This window comes from Protopterus annectens, chromosome 8.part0 (genome assembly GCF_019279795.1).
Source record: "Protopterus annectens isolate FY-2018-M chromosome 8.part0, PAN1.0, whole genome shotgun sequence".
NCBI classification, from domain to species: domain Eukaryota; kingdom Metazoa; phylum Chordata; order Ceratodontiformes; family Protopteridae; genus Protopterus; species Protopterus annectens.
This window is the reverse complement of record NC_056741.1, coordinates 459,873,380-459,899,279: the sequence shown is the minus strand read 5'-3', so window position 1 is coordinate 459,899,279 and position 25,900 is coordinate 459,873,380. Positions and strand designations below refer to the sequence as shown.

General features: G+C 39.5%; 1 protein-coding gene across 1 annotated transcript in view; it reads right to left on the bottom strand.

The window, feature by feature from the left end:
- Nucleotides 1-25,900, bottom strand: part of ITGA10 (integrin subunit alpha 10) — an 837,220-nt gene that overhangs the window by 466,256 nt on the left and 345,064 nt on the right. Inside the window, exons 6-7 of the mRNA XM_044079978.1 lie at nucleotides 19,684-19,811; nucleotides 7,509-7,657 (exon numbers count right to left, since the gene is read on the bottom strand). Coding sequence (XP_043935913.1) covers nucleotides 7,509-7,657; nucleotides 19,684-19,811 — 277 coding nt within the window. The remainder of the gene's footprint in view (nucleotides 1-7,508; nucleotides 7,658-19,683; nucleotides 19,812-25,900) is intronic.

The window sequence follows — 25,900 nt, the reverse complement described above, 5'->3', positions numbered from 1 at the left end:
TAAGGTGCTTTATTTGTGGCTAGGTTTATGTGCTCTGGTTAGGGAAGTAATAGTTTGGGAGAAACCATATAGGTTAATATGGGTGGTTGGCTTAGCTGTACTACAGCTAATGCAGTCTATGTTAAAGTCACCCAGCACTATGGATTCCTGTGATAAGTTAGTGGAAAGCCAGCTAAGGATATTTTCAAGGGTATTAATGTTGTTTCCAGGAGGGGGGTAAGAGCAAATTATATAAATGGCTTTACAGGCATTGATTTGCAATTTGGTAATGAGTAATTCAGCATTACTGTCATTGGGTGGATGTGAATCAAGTGAGCTAACTTGTAGCCATAATTTATATAATATTGCTACTCCACCACCTTTTTTTAGTTTTGTAGTCAGTTCTAAGTATATTATATCCAGGTGGGGTAATTTCATTGTCCTGAGTTGAAGGCTTTAGCCAAGTCTCTGTGAGACATAGGATGTCAAAGGAATATACATCTAACAGAGCATGAAGTTGGGCTACTTTATTGTTTATGCTATGAATGTTGAGATGGGCTATATAGAGAGAGTTAGATGGTCTAGATGGGATGTGAAAGGTAGATGGACTGTGGTGGTCTGTGGCATTGATGTTGTTTGGGCCAGGGTTGGGATGAATGTCACCATCTAATAGAGGGTGCAGTTGAAGTTTATGTATACACTTTAGGATGATAGAGTAAAAGTGTATTGATTTCCTGGATGGAAAATAAGAGATGTGGGCTTGTCTGTGGCACTTAGGAAGTAAATTGGAGGATGTAGATGTGATATTTAAGTGGTTGTTTGTGGATGCATGAGTTGTAGGAAGAGTTTGTAGAAAGGTATGGTGAAAGTCATTGAAGGTGAGATTTTCATAGATGGTTAAGAAATAGGATGCAATCAGAATAGGTAGAATAGTGTGACACAGTATTAGTATCCTGTGGTTAGACATTTGTTCTCTAGTCATTGCCAGGAGTCTAATACAGGTTTTAGAAGATGAGGAAGGAAGAGGGAATGATAGGGGTAGATGCAGAGAAGGAAGGTATGAATGACTATGTGGTGTATTGGCACTTTAAAGTGTAATAACTAGACATATAATGTTAGAGTAGAGAGTTGGTGAGCAGTAGTGATTGATTGGATGTTAGGGTTGGGGTGTGGCTTTTGGAGGTATAAAGTCAGGTGCATCGATGGTGGGTGGGATTTTGGGGTAGGGTAGGGGAGTGGAGTGAGCCCGCAGGGCGAACAGAGCGGATAGACCCAAGAAAGGGAGATGAGAAGGAGCTACCAAAAAACAATCGGTAACACAGTCGCTAATGCTATCTGGAGAGTACAGGCAAGTGTGGGTTCCAATGTACCTTAGGGCAAGAGCACATGGAAAGAAGAGCTCAGTATGGGTAGCAGACACTTAAGACTTAACCATTCAATTAGGGAATAATATTAGTGGGATAGCAACGCAGAGCTGGAGAAATGTTTGGGCAACACACCGGAGACTTAGTAAGCTAGTATGGCCATATACTGCCACCTAGTGGCATATTCCACGCAATGCAGCTGCTCCTGTATGTGAGGGCTGGGACAGTGGGTTTGAATAAAAATACGACTGTAGTAGCTAGCTGGTATGCTCACCAAATTACATATCTATCAAACAGTTAATACAAAGTAAATAGGTTGGCTTCAAAAAACAACATGTAAAGTCACCTACACGTTGAAAAATAATTACAGTTAAAGGTAGGCACAACTTTGTTGTAATAGCATCCACCCAGGCAGTTCCTCTGTAGGAAAGTGTGTGTTGGAAGGTGGTTTCCACGAGGCTGGGGGAAAGTGCCCAAAGTAAAGGGCTAAGGAGGACGTTGAAAAATAATTACAGCTAAAGGTAGGCACAACTTTGCTGTAATAGCATCCACCCAGGCAGTTCCTCTGTAGGAAAGTGTGTGTTGGAAGGTGGTTTCCATGAGGCTGGGGGAAAGTGCCCGAAGTGAAGGGCTAAGGAGGATATTGAAAAATAATTACAGCTAAAGGTAGGCACAACCTTGCTGTAATAGTGTCCACCCAGGCAGTTCCTCTGTAGGGAAGTGTGTGTTGGAAGGTGGTTTCCACGAGGCTGGGGGAAAGCGCCCAAAGTAAAGGGCTAAGGAGGACATTGAAAAATAATTACAGCTAAAGGTAGGCACAACTTTGCTGTAATAGCATCCGCCCAGGAAGTTCCTCTGTAGGAAAGTGTGTGTTGGAAGGTGGTTTCCACAAGGCTGGGGGAAAGCACCAGAAGTTAAGGGCTAAGGAGGACGCTGAAAAATAATTACAGCTAAAGGTAGGCACAACTTTGCTGTAATATGATCCTCCCAGGCAGTTCCTCTGTAGGAAAGTGTGTGTTGGAAGGTGGTTTCCATGAGGCTGGGGGAAAGCGCCCGAAGTAAAGGGCTAAGGAGGATGTTGAAAGATAATTACAGCTAAAGGTAGGCACAACTTTGCTGTAATAGCATCTGCCCAGGCAGTTCCTCTGTAGGAAAGTGTGTGTTGGAAGGTGGCTTCTACGAGGCTGAGGGAAAGCGCCCAAAGTAAAGGGCTAAGGAGGACATTGAAAAATCATTACAGCTAAAGGTAGGCACTTTGCTGTAATAGTCCACCCAGGCAGTTCCTCTGTAGGAAAGTGTGTGTTGGAAGGTGGTTTCCACGAGGCTGGGGGAAAGCACCCGAAGTATAGGGCTTAGGAGGACGTTGAAAAATAATTACAGCTAAAGGTAGGCACAACGTTGCTGTAATAGCATCCACCCAGGCAGGTCCTCTGTAGGAAAGTGTGTATTGGAAGGTGGTTTCCATGAAGCTGGGGGAAAGTGCCCGAAGTAAAGGGCTAAGGAGGCGACTAGCACACTAGAGGACAGACCAAGAGGCAGGGTACTGAGTAAAGATCATATTACCTAAAGCACCTGCCTCCAAATTAACAGTTAAACATATTGCTATCCACTTTGTCAAGAAAGGCTCAAATCACAATTTCCTAAGTTTCCATTACAACGTCTGGGTAGCATAGTCAGTGGCATTGCTAAAATTCAAAATAAATACAAACCAGATTTTCTGAGTTCACTATGACCAATCTGTAAACCTCATTGAGATTGGACCAATAGGATTTCATCTCTATAAAATCATGTTGCTATTGGCTCCCTAGGCTGCTTTGCAAGTATGCAGTACTGATGACAGAAATACAGTGTAGAGCACATGAAAAATGAATGTGAAGATATGGCTTTAAACACAGATTAGATAAACAAAACAAATCAACAAAAAAAGTGGATCGTGATTTTTGTTCCCTTAATATGGAAGAAAATGGTACTGCTGATAAGTGAATAAGATGAATTAGAAAAGTACATAAAACTGAAGAACAGTGGCTACATAACAAAAATGAGGACAAGATTGGCTTATGCAGACAATGTTAATATATTAGCAAGACAATACATTATATGACTTAAAATAATAACCCTCCGGGGTCATACTAGCCTTGTACTGAGTTAGCTTCATGTTCTTAGCATATGTCTGCACAATGGTATTCTGATTTTGGAACACCAGTTAAAGTCAGCATTAAGCAGGGAAGTGAGCATGTACTAAATAGTCCTAGAATTATGCTAATGACCATACTTCAATTTGTAAAATGAGCATAGGAAGGGTAAGCTCAGTCTGTGAATGACCCTGGAATAAGTGGAGAAATGCAAGATTTCCCAATATGCACTGGTTAAAATATTGCTCGATGATACTGACAATGTGTGTACCAGTGGTATTTTTGGCTCCCCACTTTACAGAGAGCTGATGGATAGCACAACAGTCCTCAGACAGACCAAGGACATACCAGCTAAGTACCACTACTAAAACCAGCCATGATGATTCCTACTAGAAGTGCAGTGGCTACATGTCAGTAGAAGATTCAGGCTGACAGCACATCAGCACAGGTGAACAGTGTACAGCACTGTCCATAAAAGACAACAGAGCTACACACTTGCATGGTTAGTCACTGTATTGCACAACCCACAAGGATTGTCCCTACAATGACCATGGAGCAGTACATCTCCTTCTGAGTAGTCATTGTGAGCGTAATAATGCACTTTGCATAGGAGATCACATGTCTGTGGGGTGGTATGACAGCATATACAATACCAACAATGCCCCAGTGCAACATTTCCCACTGCACACCTCACACACATGGCAGGCACTGGCTAAGTGTGATGCTGTATATAGTATACTGTAAAGGGTAGCTCCATGAGTGAAAAATACAACTCACAATGTACATCTATGAACATGGATCTGTAACAATACACAGAGCATACAGTCTAACAACACAACCACAATCACAGACTAGAATCACGTGTATAGACATAGCACTCTACCTTATGCTCATGTAACAGTCTCACACACCAGGACTCCACCAAAAGACCTGACACTAGTGGTGTACACCAGAGTTCAGTCCTTGGAACATTCTTCTTTGTCATTTGCTTCTCGGAGGTCAAAGCTACTGTGAAGGGTTTATGGCTGACAAAGTTTTCAGATGACTTTAAAACTTGGGGCCATCATAAACTCCCTAGAGGATACCTAGATACTTCAAGAGTGTCTTTCTCAAAGCAATAGCTGGTGTCAAAATCACATTGTAAAATTGAATACCAAGAGTATCCTTTTTCAAGCAAGAAGGTCCTTGTAACTATCATGTTGATAACAGACCTCTGAAAATTGATTCAGTAGTTAGGAACTTGGGAACCTATGTAGCCAATAAACTTTTCTTTCATCATTAAATAGCTATGATTTATAAGAAAGTGCTTTATCATTGTTCTGCTTATTACTAAGGGCATGGAGTCCAGGTCTATGGATGTGGTCTTTCCACTGAATTCTACACTCATCAGGTTGCTACAGTATTATGTCCCATTTGGAATGCACCTATCCAAGCATGTGACAAAGCTTGAATACCCACAGTGCTTTCTTATTAAGAAAATCTAGGGCCTAAATTATAAAGACTATATAGACTATCTCAAAGCCTTTTCCCTCTTTTTGGTGTCATACAGGCTAGTGAGGGGTGATCTCTGCCTTGTGTATGGAGTCTGAACAGATGATATCACAAGTGCATATTTACAAGACCATTTAGGGCATAAACACACACTAAAGATATTTAAATCTCTTTTGTAACATAAATATAGAACATGCTAGTGGGATAGATTATCACAGAGACCACCACTTATTTGGAATTGTCTTCTTCTGCGAATTAAGCAAAGTACTTTCCTAGAACTATCCAAACATAATCTGGATGAATGGCTGGGTACCTGCAAATTCACTCCTGGTTTAGCACCTTTGCTCCTCATGAAGAGAGGCAGCATGTGAATGTTGTGCTCATCTCTGGGTTACTTGTACTTAAAATATAAGAGCTAAAAACTTCATGGGAATGTATGGCTAGGCTTCTAAAGATCCTCATGGATCAACAGACTAGTAAGAACCTATGAACCTATAGGAATGACTGTCAGGAAATGTCATCCATTTCAAGGTGAGTTCTGCTTCAAAATCTTGAAAAGAAAATAATGAATTAAGTAAAATGAAAGCCTGAGGGCACAAAGACTGACACATCATAACTCAGGACTCAAGTAACTGAACATATCATTATTAAATGGGACTATTAAAAACAAAGTAAATGCAAGAGGAACCCCTCTGAACACTCAACATGGGGAGCTCACCCCTTCTGCCCATGAATGAAACATTTCAGAATAAAAACAAACTTCAAAAATTACAAGAATATTGTGTTTAGCATTACTCCAAGGAGCTACACCCTCAAAGTAACCAGAATAAGATGAGAAGAGGAGTACTAGTAGCACTGGTAGTACTTGTAGTACTTGTGGTTCCCTATCGTCACTAACATTCTAATAATGCATTCTTGTTTAATAGTAATACCTTTAAGTTTTGTTTGGGTTTTAAGCTTTTCTTTTTTCCTCTCTGTTGTATTTTCAGGCTTTTTATATCATTCATTCAGGATGTTGTCTTTCAGTTTCAGGATTCTGCAGGAAAACTCCTAATTGTGATGTCTAATTAACCATACTAATCAGGGCCCAGTACATTAAACAGGCCTTATTACTGCTTCACACTTGTACTTAGTCAGTTCAATGAAACTGTAGGCCACAACAGTCAATAGGAATTAGTTTTTTTTTTTGCTTTTTTACACTGCCATATTTACTTTTGCATAATAATTCATTGTGTTGCAGTCTAGATTCAACATTTGTGCATTTTATGTCTCCATGAATGTGACTAGAGCATCTCTTTCAGGTATACTTAACTACTGACCTATGCCCTGCTCATAGTTATGCAGGGTATTTAACCCTAATGCAGCATTATTCGCTCATTAGGCTCCAGCTGACATTGATTAAGAATCCAGTCGCTAGTTTACAAGGAAATAACTGTGGCTAGTGAAATTAAAGAAACAGTATTAATGTGGTACATGAGAACCTGTGAGAAGACAATGGATAAATACAATGTATTCAAACTGAAAAAAATATATATATATTTAAACTGTTGCCAATAGCCTTGGGTGAAAAACAGGAAAAAGAAAACAACTGAAGGTAAAACTGGAAACAGAATCAGGCTGACTGCTGCTATTAAACAAAATAAATAGCTAGGAATAAAAGGTAATGTTAAAAATGTGCATTTTGATTATTTATATATATATATATATATATATATATATATATATATATATATATACACACACACACACACACACACACACACACACACACACACACACACACACACACACACACACACACACACACACACACACTTTTGGTTGTGCACGTGAGTGTGTGTGTGTATACATATCCTGTAATTCTGTGTTACTGAATTCTTCCTACCTGAGCTGAAACACAAACCATCTATTCTAATGATATATTTTTTTGACAGACACATTTCAACCCCAACAGCTGCATTTCTATAGACAGCTTTCGCACTGCTGGAATTAATGTAGCAGTGAGTCTCCTGTGTTATCCCAGCCCTGTCCTAAGCATGCTAGCACAAACAAATGTCTCTCAGTTCACACTCTCCCTCTGTCTCTCTCTCTCTCTCTCTCCATCTTGGTACTGAAGGGAAATAATGATGTCTTTGATAACTTCTGGCTGATGCACAGGATAAACTGTTTTTTGGTACTCTGTGTTTCTGTATGGAAAAAATGCAAGTGATAATGCAGTTTAATAGAAAAATTAGAAATGTGTAATAATTTTCTATGGACAGGGTGGAGCCTAGATTCCCTTCAGCATCCCAGCAAATATATTATAGAATATTTGGTAACCTAATAAAGGATTTAGATGATGCTCTTTGGCTTTACAGTATCTTGTAAACTTAAACTGTTAACAAATATTATAAAATGTACATACATGTATAGAAATGTTTTCCTATTTCTATTCAAGTCATTGGAAGTTTGTTTTCCTTCCACTGAAGGACTTTGTTTCTTAGGTATTGAGATCTGGAATTAATTTTACACTTCAAAGCTTAATACAAAGCGGTTCCGTTACCATGCCATATTAATTGCATAGGCAGTCCTGGTTTCACGACCTTCTCTTCTGCTGATATTCTTGGCTGCATCTACCACCTCCTTAACTGTCCGATATTCTCTGAGTGACCATTCATGGACAGATACTTCCCCATACTGCAACACACCAACCTGTGTAAAAAAATGAAAGTGTTAATCAGACAAAAAATGTATACCAACACATGCTAAGTTTTGTATTTTGTATTATTTTTATTATTTATTGTTCAGGAAATAATGCTGGAGTTTGAAAAACATTCTTTGAACACTGATGTTTGAGAGTTGTCCTAATCTCTGTTACTTAGAAAATTTGAATAAAACTAAGGTCTAATCCAGTTTAAAGTGGATGTGTGGCTTGCACATTTTCAGAAATCAAAATGGCAGGAAACTACAAATAACATCCTTAAGTCAGTAAAGTCAAATCACTTAATTACAAATCCAGCAAAACATTGACTTTAAAGTTTGTGCCCAGCTGAATGTACGGGTAGCAGCAACATCTGCATTCTGGGAGCAGCTACATGTTGTATTAACTTTACGAAAGGGAAGTCAAGCAGTTTGCAGTGACCTTATTAAAAAGAAAAGGAAAAAAAGTACAAGCATCAAGTTGGCAGCTGTATGCAGGGCAGATCCAGCCCAAGTTAATATTATAGAGAATAAAGCAAAGTGGAAGCCTTATAAATTCCACGTGTACTGCGAGGGGACCTCACGTGGTAGCTTTCCAGTTGATGAAAATGTACTTGAAGGTTATTATTGGACACTACAATGGCTTGAAAACTCGGAAAACTTGTTAGAAGCACCTAGGTAGAGGAGATATCCAAAATTCTATAAAAATGCTGCACATATATAAAACAGGATGTCTGCATGAAGACAAAGAATCAACTGGGTGACTCACCAGGAAATAAGAGTTCACTCCAAGGTGTGCATCATGCCTCAGGAATGAGTGCAGTTAGGGGCAATGTAGAACTATGAAATCAGCCAGGACAAGTTAAAGCATGGCAAAAGGTCCTTCAATTTTTTTTACAACAAAAGGCACCGAAGATGACCCAACACATACATTTATTTAACATTTTCATCCCAATTAAAAGGACTTCTTCAAAATAAATAGCACTCACAAAACATGTCTTAAATACACATATTGAGTAATTCAACTGGATGAAATAATCAGTTGACCTGGCTCATTTAATTAGAACTATAATAGTAAATACCTATTGTCTAAAACATGGTCTTTTACATTTTATTGCGACTCACCTTGCTGCACAGTACACATGTTACCATTCTCATTAGTCAGCTAGACAATGCACAGATCCATGTATGTACACATCAGCTCTTTTCAGTAAGTATGGATACAGACAATCAGATGTACACAGTAGACAAGTGGGGGTACAGACAATCAGACATACACAGAAGGCAAGTGGGGGTACAGATAATCAGACGTACACAGAAGGCAAGTGGAGGAATCAAACTACAGACTACAAGTAGTAGCTTATCCATATCTCTTAGGTTTAATTCTCAGCACCACATACCAGGCCACCCATTTGCTGAGTGCAAAGTGTCATGAAGTTTATTGATGCTGTGCAGAGGGTTACAGGGATATACGACATACAAGGAATGCATGGATCGTGCTATCCCAAGTAAAACCAAGACTCACTCCTCCAAGAAAAGGAAACCAGTCTGGTGGACCCCTGCCATAAACAAGCTATACAACAGAAGGAGGAAACTAGTACAGAAAAGAGTAAATTCCCAAGAAGGAAAGACATCCCTGATCAGTATCAGCAAGAAACTATGATCCCTCATTAAGTCATCCAAGGCTAGTTTTGAAAGAAAAATTGCCAATGACTCCAAAGATAACCACAAAGCGTTCTTTAGCTATGTCAAGAACCTAAGTGGAAACTCTCAGATCTGCTCTGAGTTAGTGCAGAATGGCACAAAATACACTGAACAGACTGATATTGTAAACATTCTGGCAGACAGGTTTAGTGCAAACTTCACCCCCCTATCACCCCCTAAAGCATACCATAAGCATACCAGAAGAATGTAGGGCCCTGTCAATCACCGATGCACAGGTTAAAACAGCCCTATCCAAAGTCAAAAACACAGCTTCAATGGGACCGGATGGGGTCCCAGGCTGTGTCTTACAAGAGCTCCAAAATGAACTAACCCCTCACCTAAACACACTGTTCAAACTCAACCTCTCTACAGGCTACATACCCATAGAGTGGCGCACAGCAACAGTTATCCCGCTCCACAAAGGTGGAGCCACAACGGACCCCAGGAACTATCGCCCTATAAGCCTGACTAGCTTGGTCTGCAAGTCCATGGAACGCATCATCATGGAACTCATTAACAGAGACATTGGGAACCGCCAAATCTTGGACCTTACCCAGTTGGTTTTGTTAAGGGCAGATCATGCATCCTAAACCTGGTGGACTTCTTTGAGACAGTTACCAAGGCATTAGACGAGGGAAAGGAAGTCCACACAGCCTACCTAGACCTCGCAAAGGCTTTCGACACCATTCCCCATTTTAGTATTATAGACAAGCTCACCAGCTTGAACATAAACCCCTATGTCACGAGATGGGTTGCCAACTGGCTCATGGATAGAACCCACATGGTGAGAGTTGCAGGCTCTACGTCCGACTCTAAACCGGTTACAAGTGGCATCCCCCAGGGCTCTGTCCTAGAACCCCTTCTGTTCAATATATACTTCTCAGAGGTACAGGCAAACAAAGGAGGACTATGGCTGACCAAGTTCACAGACGACTGCAAACTAGGGGCCATAATTGATTCTCCGGCTGATTCAGACACCCTTCAGATGGGTCTCACTGAGACAGATACCTGATGTCAAAATCATGGCCTCAAGCTAAATGCCAAAAAGTGCATAGTCATAGTCCCCTAAATACAGAAAATGTAATAAGGGATCTGGGGACCCAAGTAGATAGTAATCTCTCCTTTGATAATCATATTGCCAAGGTGGTTAGAAAATCCTTCTATGTGGCCCACCTAATCACAAAAGGGTTCGCATCTAAAACAAAAGAGGTTATTGTGCCTCTCTACTCATCACTCATTAGACCCATCATAGAATACAACTCCCCATTTGGGATGTACCTTACAAGACACCTGCAACAGCTGGAAAGGCCACAAAAGTACCTCACCAAGAGGATTACTGGCCTCAAACAGATGCCCTATACAGCCCGACTCAAGAAACTCCATCTGTACTCAGTTGCATACCACTTACTCAGAGGTGATCTCTGCCTGACATACAAGGCGATGTCCAACCCAGAATTGTTGGACATGCTCCACCTAAAAAAAACAAATCCCAGAGAGCCACACGCTCTAGAGATATAAACCTCACCACAATGTTAAATAGGACATGCTGGAGGGATAGATTCCTATCCCACAGACTCCCCATGCTTGGGAACAGGATTCCAATATACATCAGGCAGTGCCCCTCACTAACCCTCTTCAAGATAAACCTTGACGGGTGGATGGGAAACAGAAAATTTACCCCGGGGATCACTGCACTGGCTCTGCTGGACAGTGGTGCAGGGAACTAATGGCTCTGCTGGACAGTGGCGCAGGGAAATGATGGCTCTGCTGGACAGAGGCACAGGGAACTAATCTAAGGGGGTGGCGAAAGCCAACACATTCTGGCTAGGCTTATAAATGCCCATGGGCAGATAGCCTAGTACTTACCTATGAACCTATGAACCTATAAGGTACTTAATTCCGGGATTTGGGTTCAAAATGCTGTATTTTCTACATGTTCAGTACTGTGGTATGCCATTGTGCCACCAACAAACTTTTGCATGGGTAGTTAGACATAGGGAGTTAAGTTGGTAGATAGATCATTTTTAACACAATTGTCACAGATACATCCCATGCAAGATGCTGGTAGCAGTATCAGATAGTAGAGAACATCAGTGATTGATCTTTCAGGGCATCAGACTTTTTACAGCTAGAGTTAGCATTAAGCCTAACTCTCTTCCTTTTAAGATTTTCTACTGTCAGTATTGTCAGACTTTCAATCAAGGTGCAACCAAAGACACACCTTTTCCCTCAGAATTGGCAATCTTGATTCTGTGCAGTCTACAATACAACAAACCTTTAGGTGAAAAGGCACTTATAAAAATTGTGCCAGCAGTGAGGAACACATGTCTTTAAAATTTAAGTAACAGTAACCATTGCCAATTATTCAGGAAACAGCTACTTAAACATATAAAAGAACAAAAATGTAATTGTTTTCTAGAAAACGGATAATGTAGCTTATTACTGGGATTCACCACTTCAATATAAATTCATAGGTTCATATGTTTTACTAGGCTAATGACCACACGGGCCGTTTTAATCCTAGTCATGCATCCCAAATCTCTGACAAGTTCTGGTACCCTTGATAAGTGTAAGCATTTAAAAGCAGGGGCCTGGGAGATGAAACATTTATAGGGTGCTTGTGTCCATTAAAGACACAGGTGCAAACCAGGGATACATTTCCTGTTTCCCACCCATTTGTCCAAGTTACACTTGAATTGGATTAGGGAGGAACTCTGAGTCACATGGATGGGGAGCCTGTTCCAGAGATGGGGTAGTCTCTGAGCTACATACCTCTCTCTCTCTCCAGCAGGTCCTATTTGTATCACAGGTATGGTTTAAGACTTTATAATGGGTAATTCTGGTGCTGTTTGTTTTGCAGATAAGCAGGAGGTCCATCAGAGAGTGGTCTGACAATGCACTGTATGCCAGGCATAAATCATCCCTCAATAGCCTGTAGGAGACAGAATACAGGGACAGGGCATTGAGGCAGTCTGCACATGACATGTTACTTATGCCCTGTACTCTTTTAGTGAGGAAACTTTGTGGACATCAGATTGTTAGATATGCCTGGTTAGCTACATACCAAAGCAGGCATTGTACTCAATGATAGGTATGATGAATGAAAAATACACTGGAACAATGATTTCTTTGGACCTAGATGCCATACCTTGGTTTATAAGTTGCACAACATAGAATGATTTTCTCACTACTGTAGACACATGATTGGCGAAGCCTAGATTACTGTCTATGTGTGTCTCTAAGTCCCTGGCTGCTGGGTCAGCTCTAAGGGGTGTGTCATCAAAATGATAGTTACCAGGGGTGGATGACTTCCTGAAGGATACTATTATGCATTTTTTGGCATTTAGTTTTAGTCCATGGCTCTGACCCCAGTTGTTTGTCTGTGTTAACCCTTCCTGGAGAAAATGTGTGTCAGTGATGGATTCAATGACAGTTCCTAATTTGCAATCATCTGCAAATTTAGGCATCAAGAGGGCATTGACATTGGCCTTGACTTCAGAGAAGTAAATGCCAAAAAGAAGCGGCCCCAGGACTGATCCTTGAGGGAATCCACTTGTGACTGGCCTCTTTGTAAAGGAGGACTCCTCAATTCCATCTACCTGGGTTCTGTCTGTGAGCCAGTTGGCTATCCACAGGGTGACATAAGGGTCTGTATCTAACCTCTTGAGTTTGTCAATGATGCCTGAATGGGGTATTGTGTCCAATGCCTTGCCAAGGTCAAGGTGAGCAGTGTGAACCATTTTGTCCTTATCCATTGCTTTGGTGACCTTTTCAAAGAAGTCCACCAGGTTGAGAAGGCATGACCTGCCCTTGACAAAATGAAGCTGGGTTGGGTCCAGGTCTAGAGGTTTACTATATAATTATTGATCATTTCCAAGATTATTCTTTCCATGGCTTTGCATACGAGACTAGTGAGACTTATGGGTCTGTAGTTTTAAGGGTCTGCAGATGCCCACCTTTGTGCAGAGGGTTGATTGTGGCTGAGGTCATTGTTTATCCCATATCTATCCTCAAAGAGATCCAGCCATGATTATCCCAATGCTGAAAACTCTCCTACATCCTTCAACTTCACAATGGTGGCTCTTTTACAGAAATGAATAGCTTCAAGCCTATCATTATCCCCTCTCCATTTTCCACAATCCTATTAACGTGCATCCTCTCCCATTTGCTCCACTACTTACTCTCTAACAACCTTCTGTCCCCATTAGAGCATATCTTTTCATCCTTCTCACAGTGCTGACATGGCTCTTCTATCTTTTTTGTACACAGCCCAATTCAAGTAACCACTGATGCAGTATGAGGACTAGCAAACTCAGCCAAAAGCTACAAACTCTTAGACAAAAAGAAATGTAGGCAGCATTGCCAGAAAAGTAATCACTTCCCTAACCTATTAATATGCTGATTTAAGGGCTGCTTGAGGTTCAAGGGCCAAGAGTTTGAGATCCCCCTTCTAAGGCTTTTGACACAGTCTCTTACTATATGCTTCTTTAAAAATGTTCTCATTTATGTCTCTCAAGTTCTTCCCTCTCATGGTTTAGCTTCTACCTCTCCAACAGGATTGAAAGCATTAGTTACATTCCTCCCCCTTTATTTTGCTACGCCTATAGGCGTTTCACAAGGATTCATATTAGGTCTTATTCAACATTTGTATCAACAAACTTCCCTTTCAGTCCATTAACTCTGCCATTATTCAATGCATATGACTCCACCATCATCTGCTTCACCAAATTCATGGAAAAAACTCAATTTGCTAACCCAATAAACATTCTATTCTGTAGAATCTGCTTTCAGTGACTCCAACTTTGTTCTTAACCCTCCAAAACTAAAATGATGTTGCTTCCCTAAAAGCCCACAAAAATACTGCAAACACCTTCATCCTTACCTCTTCAAATGGAACTTCCACTGAAGAGGTTAATCTCACTAAACTGCTTGGATAACCATAGATCAAAATATGAAATTTGTTTTCCACATCCAACAAATTACCAAATAAAAATCATCAAAAACTGGGCTTGCTCTACTAAACCAAAACCTATCTCACTGAATCCACCAGAAAACATATTGCAACTGTTTTATTTCTCTCCACACTCCTTCACGTTGCCTCCAATTTCACCAGCCTTCAAGCCTTCCAATGCTCTACACTGGAACAAACCCATGATAAAATAACTAAATTTGCATCCAACTCACCCTCACACACCCATTACTGCAAAACTCTCATACAATTCAATAAGGTCGAACTTCCTGTTTGACTTTGTAGACATATTATTCAACAACACAGATTGATTATTTCAGGACTCAGTGAAAAATTATGTGAACATCCTGTAGGTATCTGAACTTTACATTTTCTTAGACTGTAATCTGTATGCTCTTTTAAATCCTTTGATCTCTCCATGACCCATAAACCCTTGTCCTGCACTGCCCTTTTATTCCTCACACTTCCTGGCAGCTTAGGTCACCACACATGGAAGGTGAAAGTTAGGGATGATAGAGATTATCCTTTGGGGAGTGAGGATATCTTTTTCCTTCTCTGAACCCCTCTCAATGTTAACTGGTAGGTGTGGTACAAATTTTGCTTGACTACCACATTAGTGCATGTTTTGACATACCCACTATGCTTAGCTAGAGAAAGATTCTCTCCTTGGCAGGCTCAATCACCCAAGTCCTACCTTCTTGCTTGGAACATATGCCTGCAGTTCAATCCATGGGAGTCACCCCTCCTGCAAAATACATACCAACCCCTCCCCAAGGATGGATGACCTGACAATGGACACTCAATCCCACCATACCCTGGCCAGCTGCTTTTCTGTCAGGTCCATTAACTGAACCCAAATCCATTAACTGAATCCAGGTCATCTGAGCTATAGTCAGGCTTTATCCAACTATACACATCTGGTGATCCACTGTTTAATATTGTATTTAGTGATCACTGTTTTAGGTGGTATTTATGGAAACTGGCCATTTGTCCCTGGTCTTTGGATTTAGAATAATAAAAAATGTAAAAGACAACTAGAAAATTGAGTGAAAATAAATTGCACATTTTCCTTACAAAACAGCTTAACAGAAACATTTCTTTACATTCACCCTCAGTACCATAATAACAACACAAATCCACTGTTTCACTGATGTCTTACGTTTCCACTGTATGTCTACAATTCTAGAGTATACTCTTCCAGACAAATATCTGAGGGTATTCCTGTGGCCATCTTAAATTCAAGCTGGGTAGAACTATTTGTATCTAGGAGAGGTAAGATACATCTGCCTGGAGTACCTGAGGTCCAGCAAAAATGATAGCATATCTTCTAGTGCAGAAGCACACAGTAATTAGCCGGGCCATTATTAATCCTGGACAATTTGATGTGGAGATGGAATGACAGAGATTCCTTAAAGATTTTAAGTAGAAATATGGCTACATATTAGAGATAATGGAGATTATTCAGAAACACTGTGCAACCCTGTTTCGACCAGGACTGAATAGTGCATTATAAGACAGCAAGTCAAAGACCACTGCATTGTTACTGCAGAATGAAGGCAGCAGCAAATAGTGCTGCAGCAGTTTTGCCGGTCAATACTTCATGCAGATTCTGCAGTCCAGAGGCAAATTAGCCATGTGCTATCATTCAGAGGCCATACATTGAGATTAAAATAGCAATGACAAGCTCTACCACGCTATTTCAAGGTAGATCAGTGAGGACTGAATAAGGTAGTTTTATTGTGCACATCCATTGTTGTCTGTGGCAGCAGAGGGTCTGTCAACACCTCAGCAGGTAAGTACTGCAAGGTTGTGCATGTGTGCATATGACATTGCCCTAATTTCAATTGAGATAACATCCTTCAGGTTAAGCTTTTCTGAAAATCCGGTTCTAAATTAAGTTTCTCAACAACCCTAAAAATACAAAAGAATCTTTTTTGCTGGAGGAAGGAAGCTCCCTACACCTCACACCAGCCTAAATGATATATATCATATCCATGGCCACAATACATATAAGAAAAGAGAAAAATACCCTGAAAGTGCACTGAAGGCTAATGAACCACAACATTCATCTTTCAGCAAAAAGACCAACAAGCCAGCGACCCTCAACAAAGTGAAAGTATACTGTGTGTGTGTGTGTGTGTGTGTGTGTGTGTGTGTGTGTGTGTGTGTGTGTGTGTGTGCAGGCGTGTGTGTGTGTGTGTGTGTGTGTGTATGTATGTGGTGGGGGTGGTTGGGTGCATGATTGTGACTGTACTGGATTCTTTGTATGTGTGTGTGTGTGTGTGTGTGTGTGTGTATGTGTTTGACTGTCTGGGTATCTGAATGACTGTGTGTGTCTGTCTCTTTGTAGGTGTCTGTGCAATAGTGTTGCATGCATGGGCTGGTAGAGGAAGCAGTTAATGCAGTTCCATTCAAAGATACGCAAATGAGACGTTGATGGGCTTTTGTTCCTTGTGACTTTTGCATGTCACTAAATATCTTGTTAGTGTCATAGTGCTACTAGAGCACAACATTGAAGCAGTAGTAGCGTTAAAGTGTTACCTTCTAAGAATCAACCACCAACCCAATGTGTCTTTAAATCTTATCAAGAAATGGACAAACAATTAATTAGTAAACAAAGACCCATGCATGAGACTAGGTATGTCTAAACAAGTGATCAATTTCACAAGGGAACATAGATCTCTGATGTTCTGTCAAGGATCTTACCAATAGCTCTGATAACTTATTAGCATCTGCAGAATGTTTCTGTGTTTTTCCATTTGACCACAGTAGCTTGTATGCCATCATGACATTGTTTGAAGCTGGCTGCATTAAATTTGTGACTTACCAATTAATGATATGCAGTATGAAATGACAGGGTGTGGCAAAAAGAAAATGACCAAAGTTTATTATTCGAGGAGAAACAGCAATGGAGACACCAATCGATGTTCATTAAGTGTTATGTATGTTTTCATATTTTCATTCAAAATTTCAGAATGGAGTGAAATTACATATTATTGAGTGAGATCACATGTAATGTCATGGCAGGAAACAGAAAAATGTACTACTGTTCCTTCCATGCAGAATGCAGGACAATGAAAGGTGTTTAAGTTGATTGTCATTATGAATCAATGCACTATTTCATAATTTACATTTCCAAAACATCAGCTACAAGTACTTTGTTATCAGTTAAAGCTTATGTGATGCTGAAGATAAATGCTGAGTGCACTTTTACTGTAACATGTACAGTCCAGGGATATAGCGTGGAGTTTATACTGCTAATTATGCCAACAGTCATAATGATCATATCTTTGTAAATAACTCTGACAACAACATCCAGAGAGGAATTTTTTGTAATGATTTGAAACTCACATCTGGTTGAACAAAAAAGTTTAACTGAAGCTATATGTCTAGTTTATACAATTTCTAATAGTTGGAAAGTTATTTATAAAACTCCCCAGAAAAATTATAAAAACAGGGATTTTTCTGCAGTGAAATAGATTATAGTAATGATACCGGTATTTCGAAAGTCTTCATTGTTAATAACCATGAACAGCATGTTTTGCTGAACAATGCCAGTATTTGCGTATTCAGAACCATTCTCAGTTTACTAGATATTTATATTTGTTTGTGATAGCTTGGCATCCTTCAAATTATTAGTTTATCGTGAGATCAGGCAGATGTTGAAGACACTATTTGAGGAGGAAAATGAAATACGGCAAAAGTAAAATGATGGATTTTCCTTACTAACATTTCCTTTGGCAGAGGAAGTGACACTAGTCTACCATCCTAACATGAAAAGAGGGAAGGCGGAACAACTACAACCTTGCTTGTCTCTTAAACTGAATCTCAGCAACTATTTTTGTTATTGCCTTTGGGACACAGAACCTCATAGTGGCTGAACTGATTTGTACACACAGTTCTTTAGTGTCCCAGAGGGATTTATCTGAATTCATATTCTGGTCTTTTGTGGCTCAAGCAAGACCTGTTTATTTTTAAAACTGTCATCATACGGTTTTCAGTGCACAACATTCTTGTTTTAGTTGGTTAGGTAGTTATAAAGTTTTAGTAGTGAGTAAAAGAAGGAAGAAATAGAAGTAACAGCTGCGTTGTACCATGAGTTTACTGTCCTCTTAAAACATGACTGCTTGGTCTGGCTCCATCTTTAAAAACGCATAATGACAGAATAACAATTTTCTGTCTGCTAACAGGGATTGGTTTTGACAGTGCTTACAGCATAATCACTGCAATTTCCAATATTGTTAATACAATGGAGACCACAGTTATTACAGGGTGTGTGCTCAGTAAGGCTTCCTTTGGAAAGGGTGGGGTGTGGTCCTATGTACTGTGGTGTATTGCCCACAAACATGCAGACCACTGCCCTTAAAGAAGAAATACACTGGTTTATTTACCTTCCTCCTTCCCTCCCTCCCTCCTTCTTCCATCTGCTACTTAGAATTAAATAATCCTTTTCCAAAAAATGCTCTGTTTTTATAAACCTGTTTCAATTCCGAAGATGCTATTTTAATATATATGCATTGCATTTGCTTTACCCTTAACATTCAGCATGATTATTTTCTTAACCACAACCCTGATGGATGAGTTTACTTTAGCTACTGTTGCCAGTCTCTCAGTTCACGACTTTGGCAGTTTTAAAATAGCATTTTCTAGAGCAGCCCTTGTTACACCAGTAAGGAAATGAAGGCCTTGGGATAAAAGTATCAGCCAGTGAAAGACTGCTGTGTCTTTGGTGGCTTGAAGCATGCAAGGATGTGATGGGTCACTTTATTTTCTAATTTTAGTTTTTACACATCTCATGTGAACTTGTAAAGATGTCTGACTTTATAGTCTAATCAGGAGACTGTTTCGCCTATCACTAAAGACATAAACCTGCACTATTACTGAATGCAGGATTTCCTCGATTTGAAGTCTCATTATAGCAGGTGAGCTGATTTCCTGCCTACTCATGCTAAGAATAATGGCAGTTATTACAGCCTTTGGTTCATGTTTGTACTCTGTTTTGGTCTCTTCAAAGTCTGACATTTCAGCACTGCAGATCATACCAGCACTAGACAGCTATGCTGGGTATATTAGCCAAAGCCCTGAAGTGAGACTGCAAGGTATAGGGCTCAAGACTAAGGAGAAGCAGAGTCAGTTCACGTCTGATATATTTTATACTAAATGGATTACATAACCGAGACACAACACCTCATTCTTGGAGGTATATTTCTTTTATTTAATATTACAAAAAACCTAGGGAACCCATATAACTGTGCCATTACATTAAGCCAAATGCCATTAGGTGGCACATAGATTGTAAAGCCTTGTACAGATATTGACTAAATTAAATTATAATATGGGCTACCATATTTCTATATATACTCACCTGTATTTGTTCAGGATCAATGAAGAACTTGCTTAGGATATTACTGAGAAAATTCTGCACTTCAGACCAGGGATAGATGCTGTTTGAACCATCAAGAACAATTACAATATCCATATATGTAGAACACCCTGAAATCAAAAAGAATAAGGAACTTAGGATTAATAAAAAACTAAAAACATACACACAAGCATGCATGCATGAGTGTGTGTGATTGTGTGTTATTGTGTGTGTGTGTGTGTGTGTGTGTGTGTGTGTGTGTGTGTGTGTGTGTGTGTGTGTGTGTGTGTGTGTGTGTGTGTGTGTGTGTGTGTGTGTGTGTGTGTGTGTGTGTATGTGTGTGTGTGTGCCTGCATGCGTGTGTATGTATGAATGCACATGAGCATGTATTTCTGTGTCTGTGCATGCATGAGTGCATTAACTGTAAGCACTGCCTTAGATACTTGTACTGCTCATTAGCAGGTGGAGAATCATTCTGACCCATGATGCTATTGACCCTGGTATGAATAGCTACCCAGATGCCAAAATTTTATGTGGAACAGAACAGCGACAAGTAGCTTGAGGCCTGCCTTCTCTGTGTGAGAAGGTTGCTGTGATTTGTTCTGCCCTGCTTCTTGCTCCCTGCATCATGGTTGAAATGAAAAACAGGTGTAACAGAATAAAATCTCCTCTGCTCTGCTCTCATCCTCGTAGCAAAGCTATTTGTTATAAAAAATGAGCAACAAATGGGCAATGTCAGGTCCCTAAGACAGTGGTAGTATACAGAATGTTATTATTTAAGGGGAACTGAGAGATACATATTTCAGATTTAAAGGCTGTTAATTCTGTTAATGTATACATTGCAGTGATAAGTGTGCAACAAGGTTTATTACGTTACTCATTACAAAGAACCAATGTCAATGTGAGCTCAGTTTTTAATATTTAAAAAACAAGGGCAGACAGCACTCTGAAAAAATATGAATACAAAGGGTAGACAGCACTTTGAAAAAAATATGAATACAAAGGGCAGACAGCACACTGAAAAAAATATGAGTAGTATCTGAACAATATAAATTGATGATGAAAGATCATAGCTGTAGTCTTTTAGGAATTAAAACACGTTCAGGCCTTAGTATGATCCCTCCATATATTATAAAGGACTTCCCAAACTTCTAACCGGAATATATTTAAACCAGGATTAATTAATTAATTAATTAATTAATTAATTACTTTATTTATTTGAATTTCATAGGTAAAAGCACAGTTTAGCCTTACAGTTATACTTTGTATCTATGGCAATAAAAATCTTAAAGTTGAAAGTCTGGCCATAATGTGACACCATGGTATTCCAAGCACCCTGAATGTCAATCCATGACTGCCCTAGAATTAACCCCTGTGGAATCTCCCCGTTCTGCAACAGGAGTAGAGTAAGGGTATCCTCTGAGACAGCAGGAGTAGAGTAAGGGTATCATCTGAGACAGCAGGAGTAGAGTAAGGGTATCATCTGAGACAGCAGGAGTAGAGTAAGGGCATCATCTGAGACAGCAGGAGTAGAGTAAGGGCATCATCTGAGACAGCAGGAGTAGAGTAAGGGCATCATCTGAGACAGCAGGAGTAGAGTAAGGGCATCATCTGAGACAGCAGGAGTAGAGTAAGGGTATCATCTGAGACAGATCTGAGACAGCAGGAGCATCTGAGACAGCAGGAGTAGAGTAAGGGTATCATCTGAGACAGCAGGAGTAGAGTAAGGGCATCATCTGAGACAGCAGGAGTAGAGTAAGGGTATCATCTGAGACAGCAGGAGTAGAGTAAGGGTATCATCTGAGACAGCAGGAGTAGAGTAAGGGTATCATCTGTAGACAGCTCTACTGTAAAGATATTTTAAGGCATGTCAAGCAGCAGGACACAAAGTTGAAATCTCTTTGCCTGCTCATGAACCTACCTCATCCCTCAATGAATAATGTGCATTCAGCAACTTCAAGCCTTGACATATATTGCAATTTTTTGAGACATATATATATATAGATAATAAACAACACTACAATAAATCCAAAAAATAGAAATATATACATTGTTTTACTGGTAATGTGGCTCTTTTTTTCTATGTGGCTGGATTTTTGGTGTAATTGTTAGCAAGCAAATACATTCTACTCTCTGCTGAACTTTATGTTCCCCTAAATTTTTGCAATTACTCAGATTCCAGCAAACACTGTAGTTATGTTTCAATACTCCAATAAAACAAGCTGCAGGTTTGCAAGGTGATTAGAAGTCTGTTGTAGTTAAAAGAGACTCACAACAGAGTTTTAGCTACTTCTTAGCTCCTCAGATCATTAGATTTAATCTGTTTTAAAGGAGCAGTTCTAGTGTCCAAACTGTTGCAATGAAGTGAAAGTTGTCTTTGGACGACCCTCTCAACTTACCACTGATTCTGTGTCCCCATCCTTTCCTGTGGTCATGAAGCTTGAGTAGTGGCTAAAAGGATAAGATCATAAATACAAATAATGGAAATGAGATCCATTCATAGTGCTAGTGGGCTCACTCTCTGTGACCGAAGAAGGAATGTGGCAATCTAGGAGGGTTCACAGAGTATATCCACTGCTTCCCTCAACAGAGAGGAGCCAGTTGATATGGTTTGGGAACCTAGTAAGTTGTGTCTCCCATGTGAGGTGCAACAGGCATGACTTACTGGGAGAAGGACCTAAGCTAGACGTAGGACATGCTGGAGAGATTAAATCTTTCAGGTGGCCTAGGAACACTTTGATATCCCAAGGAACTATACACTGCTTGGGATACAGAAATATGGTTTTCCTTGAGACAGTCACCAGGATATGTTGTTTGTAGGATGGATAACTAGGTGGATGGGGGGGATACAGTCTCAGGCCCCTTCACTGTTATTTCCTAATGCCACCTACATTACTTAGCTTTGTCTATCATATGGCTTTTCTATAAACTAGTCTTTTGTGTGTGTGTGTGTGTGTGTGTGTGTGTGTGTGTGTGTGTGTGTGTGTGTGTGTCTGTGTATATTAAATGTAGGAAAGAGCTATTATGTATTTACGCCAGCCCTTTGCCTATCAGATAGCTGAAAACCACATTTCTTTGGTCTTCACCTGAGGAGGATTTATTTTATTTATTTTTTTTGTCAGAGGGAACAAGATGGCTTCTTTGACGGGCTTAGAATCTGAACTAGCTCCAGCTACAATATTGGTTGCCTTGCATGAATTACATTTGTTCCATGTCATTTAAGAAATTTAATAAACAAAACTGTGTATAGAACTGAATGCAAGTCTACCAATACGTTTATGTTTTGATATAATAATATCCTTCCTAATACTGATGCATCTCCCTATTCAGTCTAGAATTATGCTGTTTTTCTCCAGTGCTTTTTAACACTGTTTGATATCCTTTATGCCACAGATGTATTCATGCCCAATCCAGTTCTGTATGGGGTTTAACAAGGGAATCATTCATTTGGAATCTGAGTGATGATCTTGCAATGAAACTTACCTTCTGAACAAAACAAATGACTTGGAACTCAAAATATCCATTTTCTGTGGGGGAAGGCAAAGATCTCAAACATCCCCATGCAGGAGGCTCTACCTCCTTTATCCTTTTACTTACTAGAAGTAACTCTGAGTTTGCTGCCCGTCTGCAATGAGCTCTGAACAATTAAAGAGCCTTTCATTCTCTTCATATTGTCGTCTTCTTAAGACTACAATAAGTGCCAAAGAACTTTTTTTTTCCTGGAGCTGATTATAATTTTTTCAGGGATGGGAATACAACCCTTTTAAGAAAAGTGATTCTATAACTTTTGTATTTTTTAAGAAATTGTACTTTTGAAGCAGAAGTGTTTTGCAACATGAGCAAAGAACCACATTTCAATGAACCATTCTACAGCTATATATCAACGGTATTCCCCCATTTTATATGCTGCTTCAACCCTTCAGTCATCTCAGTGTTCACTTTTCACAGTTATACATAACAATCAGTTTCTGGAGTTCTCATAATGTTTTCTTTGACCTTTGTTTAGCTTTTGTAGTTCTGCTAGAGAATCAAACCTTAGTCTTGTGTATTAGAACAGTCAGTGTCCTGTCTAGGTTCCCTGTTATATTAATAGTGTTAAAAACTGCATTACTATTCTTCCTTCTTTTTTATCTCAGAACTCATTTAATTCATCACCATTGTCTAGTTTGCAGTTTTCACTGTATTTCTCGGTGAACTTGCTGTGGCAGTTATTGTCTATAGTAAGGAAAGGAATAGAACACTTTACTGAAACTCATGCACCTTGTAGCCACTGTTTGTAAATTTAACATTCCTAATACTTTAGTTTGTTACACTTTACTTCTGTGGTTATCACCAAATACACTCACATTCATTTACACTGATCACACCAAGAGGCACACATACCCAGTATAGAAAATGCATGCTGGCTGCAATCTAAATCGGCTATCTAAAATGTTTAGAAGACTCTAGGGAAAGAAGCATATACAGTTTTAGGTAAAAGTTTATAGTGTTTAAATTTTGACTTTTCAAAGATTAAAATAAGTGTGAGTGTGTGTGAGCTTTTTTGTGTGTGTGTGTTTTATTTGTGTTTGGAAATGTCAAATACAATAAACATCAACACAATTAATAAACCCAGGAGTAAAAGTGAAGCTAAATGGGTAAATATGAAGTTTACAACAAACACATAAAATTAAAATGTACAGATCTGTTTCACTGCAGAAGGCACAACAAACAGTGATAAAGAAAGGATTAAGAACTGAGTCTGGTGATGTTCATAAACAAACTACAATAAAAATGTCACACCAACTCTTGCAGAGTATGAAAAATGGATCATTACAATCGGACATCTGTGATTACATAATGAGCACAACAATCTGATTTTTGTGGAGACTTATTCATAGTGTGGAAGTGAGCAGTCCTCGATTACTAGTCACGCTGTTTACTTAGTAAATACTTCGTCAGCAATCACAGATTGAAACTCACTGTTTTGTCAGCAAGGCTGGAGAATGAAACTGAAAAATTTAAAGTCAAAAGTTTAGCAGCATGCGCTATTGTTTTCTACAATGTGGATTATAGGGGATGCAAAGCTAGAGACAGGGTTTTAGTAGAGAGTACAAAAATGCCTGCAACTTCTTTCATTAAAGAAAAACAAGTTGCACACTTATTTTAACAACTGACTGTTAAAATGCCCTAACTGTGGTGGTGGTGCTGCGGTAGCATTGTCGCCTCACAGTAAGACGTTGTCCTGTTCGATTCTCAGCTAGAGCATCTTCTGTGTGGAGACATGCGTGAATGGGTGTACCTTCATTGAAGGTTGTGCATCAGGGCCGGCAACTCGGCAGGTAAAAATCTACTGCCAATCATTAGCGGACCGGAGTTCCACTGTGGCGACCCCTAACTGGGAAAAGCCGAAAGACACAACAACAACTGTTAAAATGCCCTAGAAAAGCAACTCACACCTTTTAACCTCTTAGCAAAAGAAATCTGGACAAAGCCAAAGATAATGGGGGAGAAAGGCCCAAAATATGGACAAAATATAAATATTTCTCTAACAAACTTAGGAAGTTGCTAGAATAACAGGACGTATGTTACCATGCATTTTCTGAAGGATCATAAGTCTAAAACTCAAATGTTTGTTATTATTTAGTGACTTAAGTCTTCAGCGATTTACCAGAAAAATCACAAATTTTATGAGAAACAGATCAAAAATATGAGGCAAAAATCTGGATATTATGTAAAAATCTGGATAGTTGAAGGGTATTAGTATTTTTATCAATAACTGGTTTACTTTTGAAATGTTAAATTGCTTCATTTCCACATCATCAGACACTGGACTTTTTCATGAATCTAGGATTTTGTTTCCTGCTTTAATTTTTCTAGTTATGCTGGTTTTCCTTTTAGTGCTTTTCCAAGTCCTGATGTTTAAAACACTTGAGGCTTCCTCACACTATACATTAAATGCTGAAAACTGTCACCATCTTTACTAGTTAGCTTTGCTGTAATAAGAGTATTTTGGGTTACTAGCACCTTCCATCACCTGCTACATAAAATAAGTTTATTACAGTACTGTGTTATGTTAGAAGTACTTATAATAACTATACTGGGTACAGAAGAGTCATTGAATTAATTACTCAATTTTCATGCATAATGGTACCCATTTTCAGTGCTGAAAGTAAGTTAAGGTCAACGATATGGCCTCTTCTGATTATCCTGGCATTAATCAGCAATGACTACTCACTCC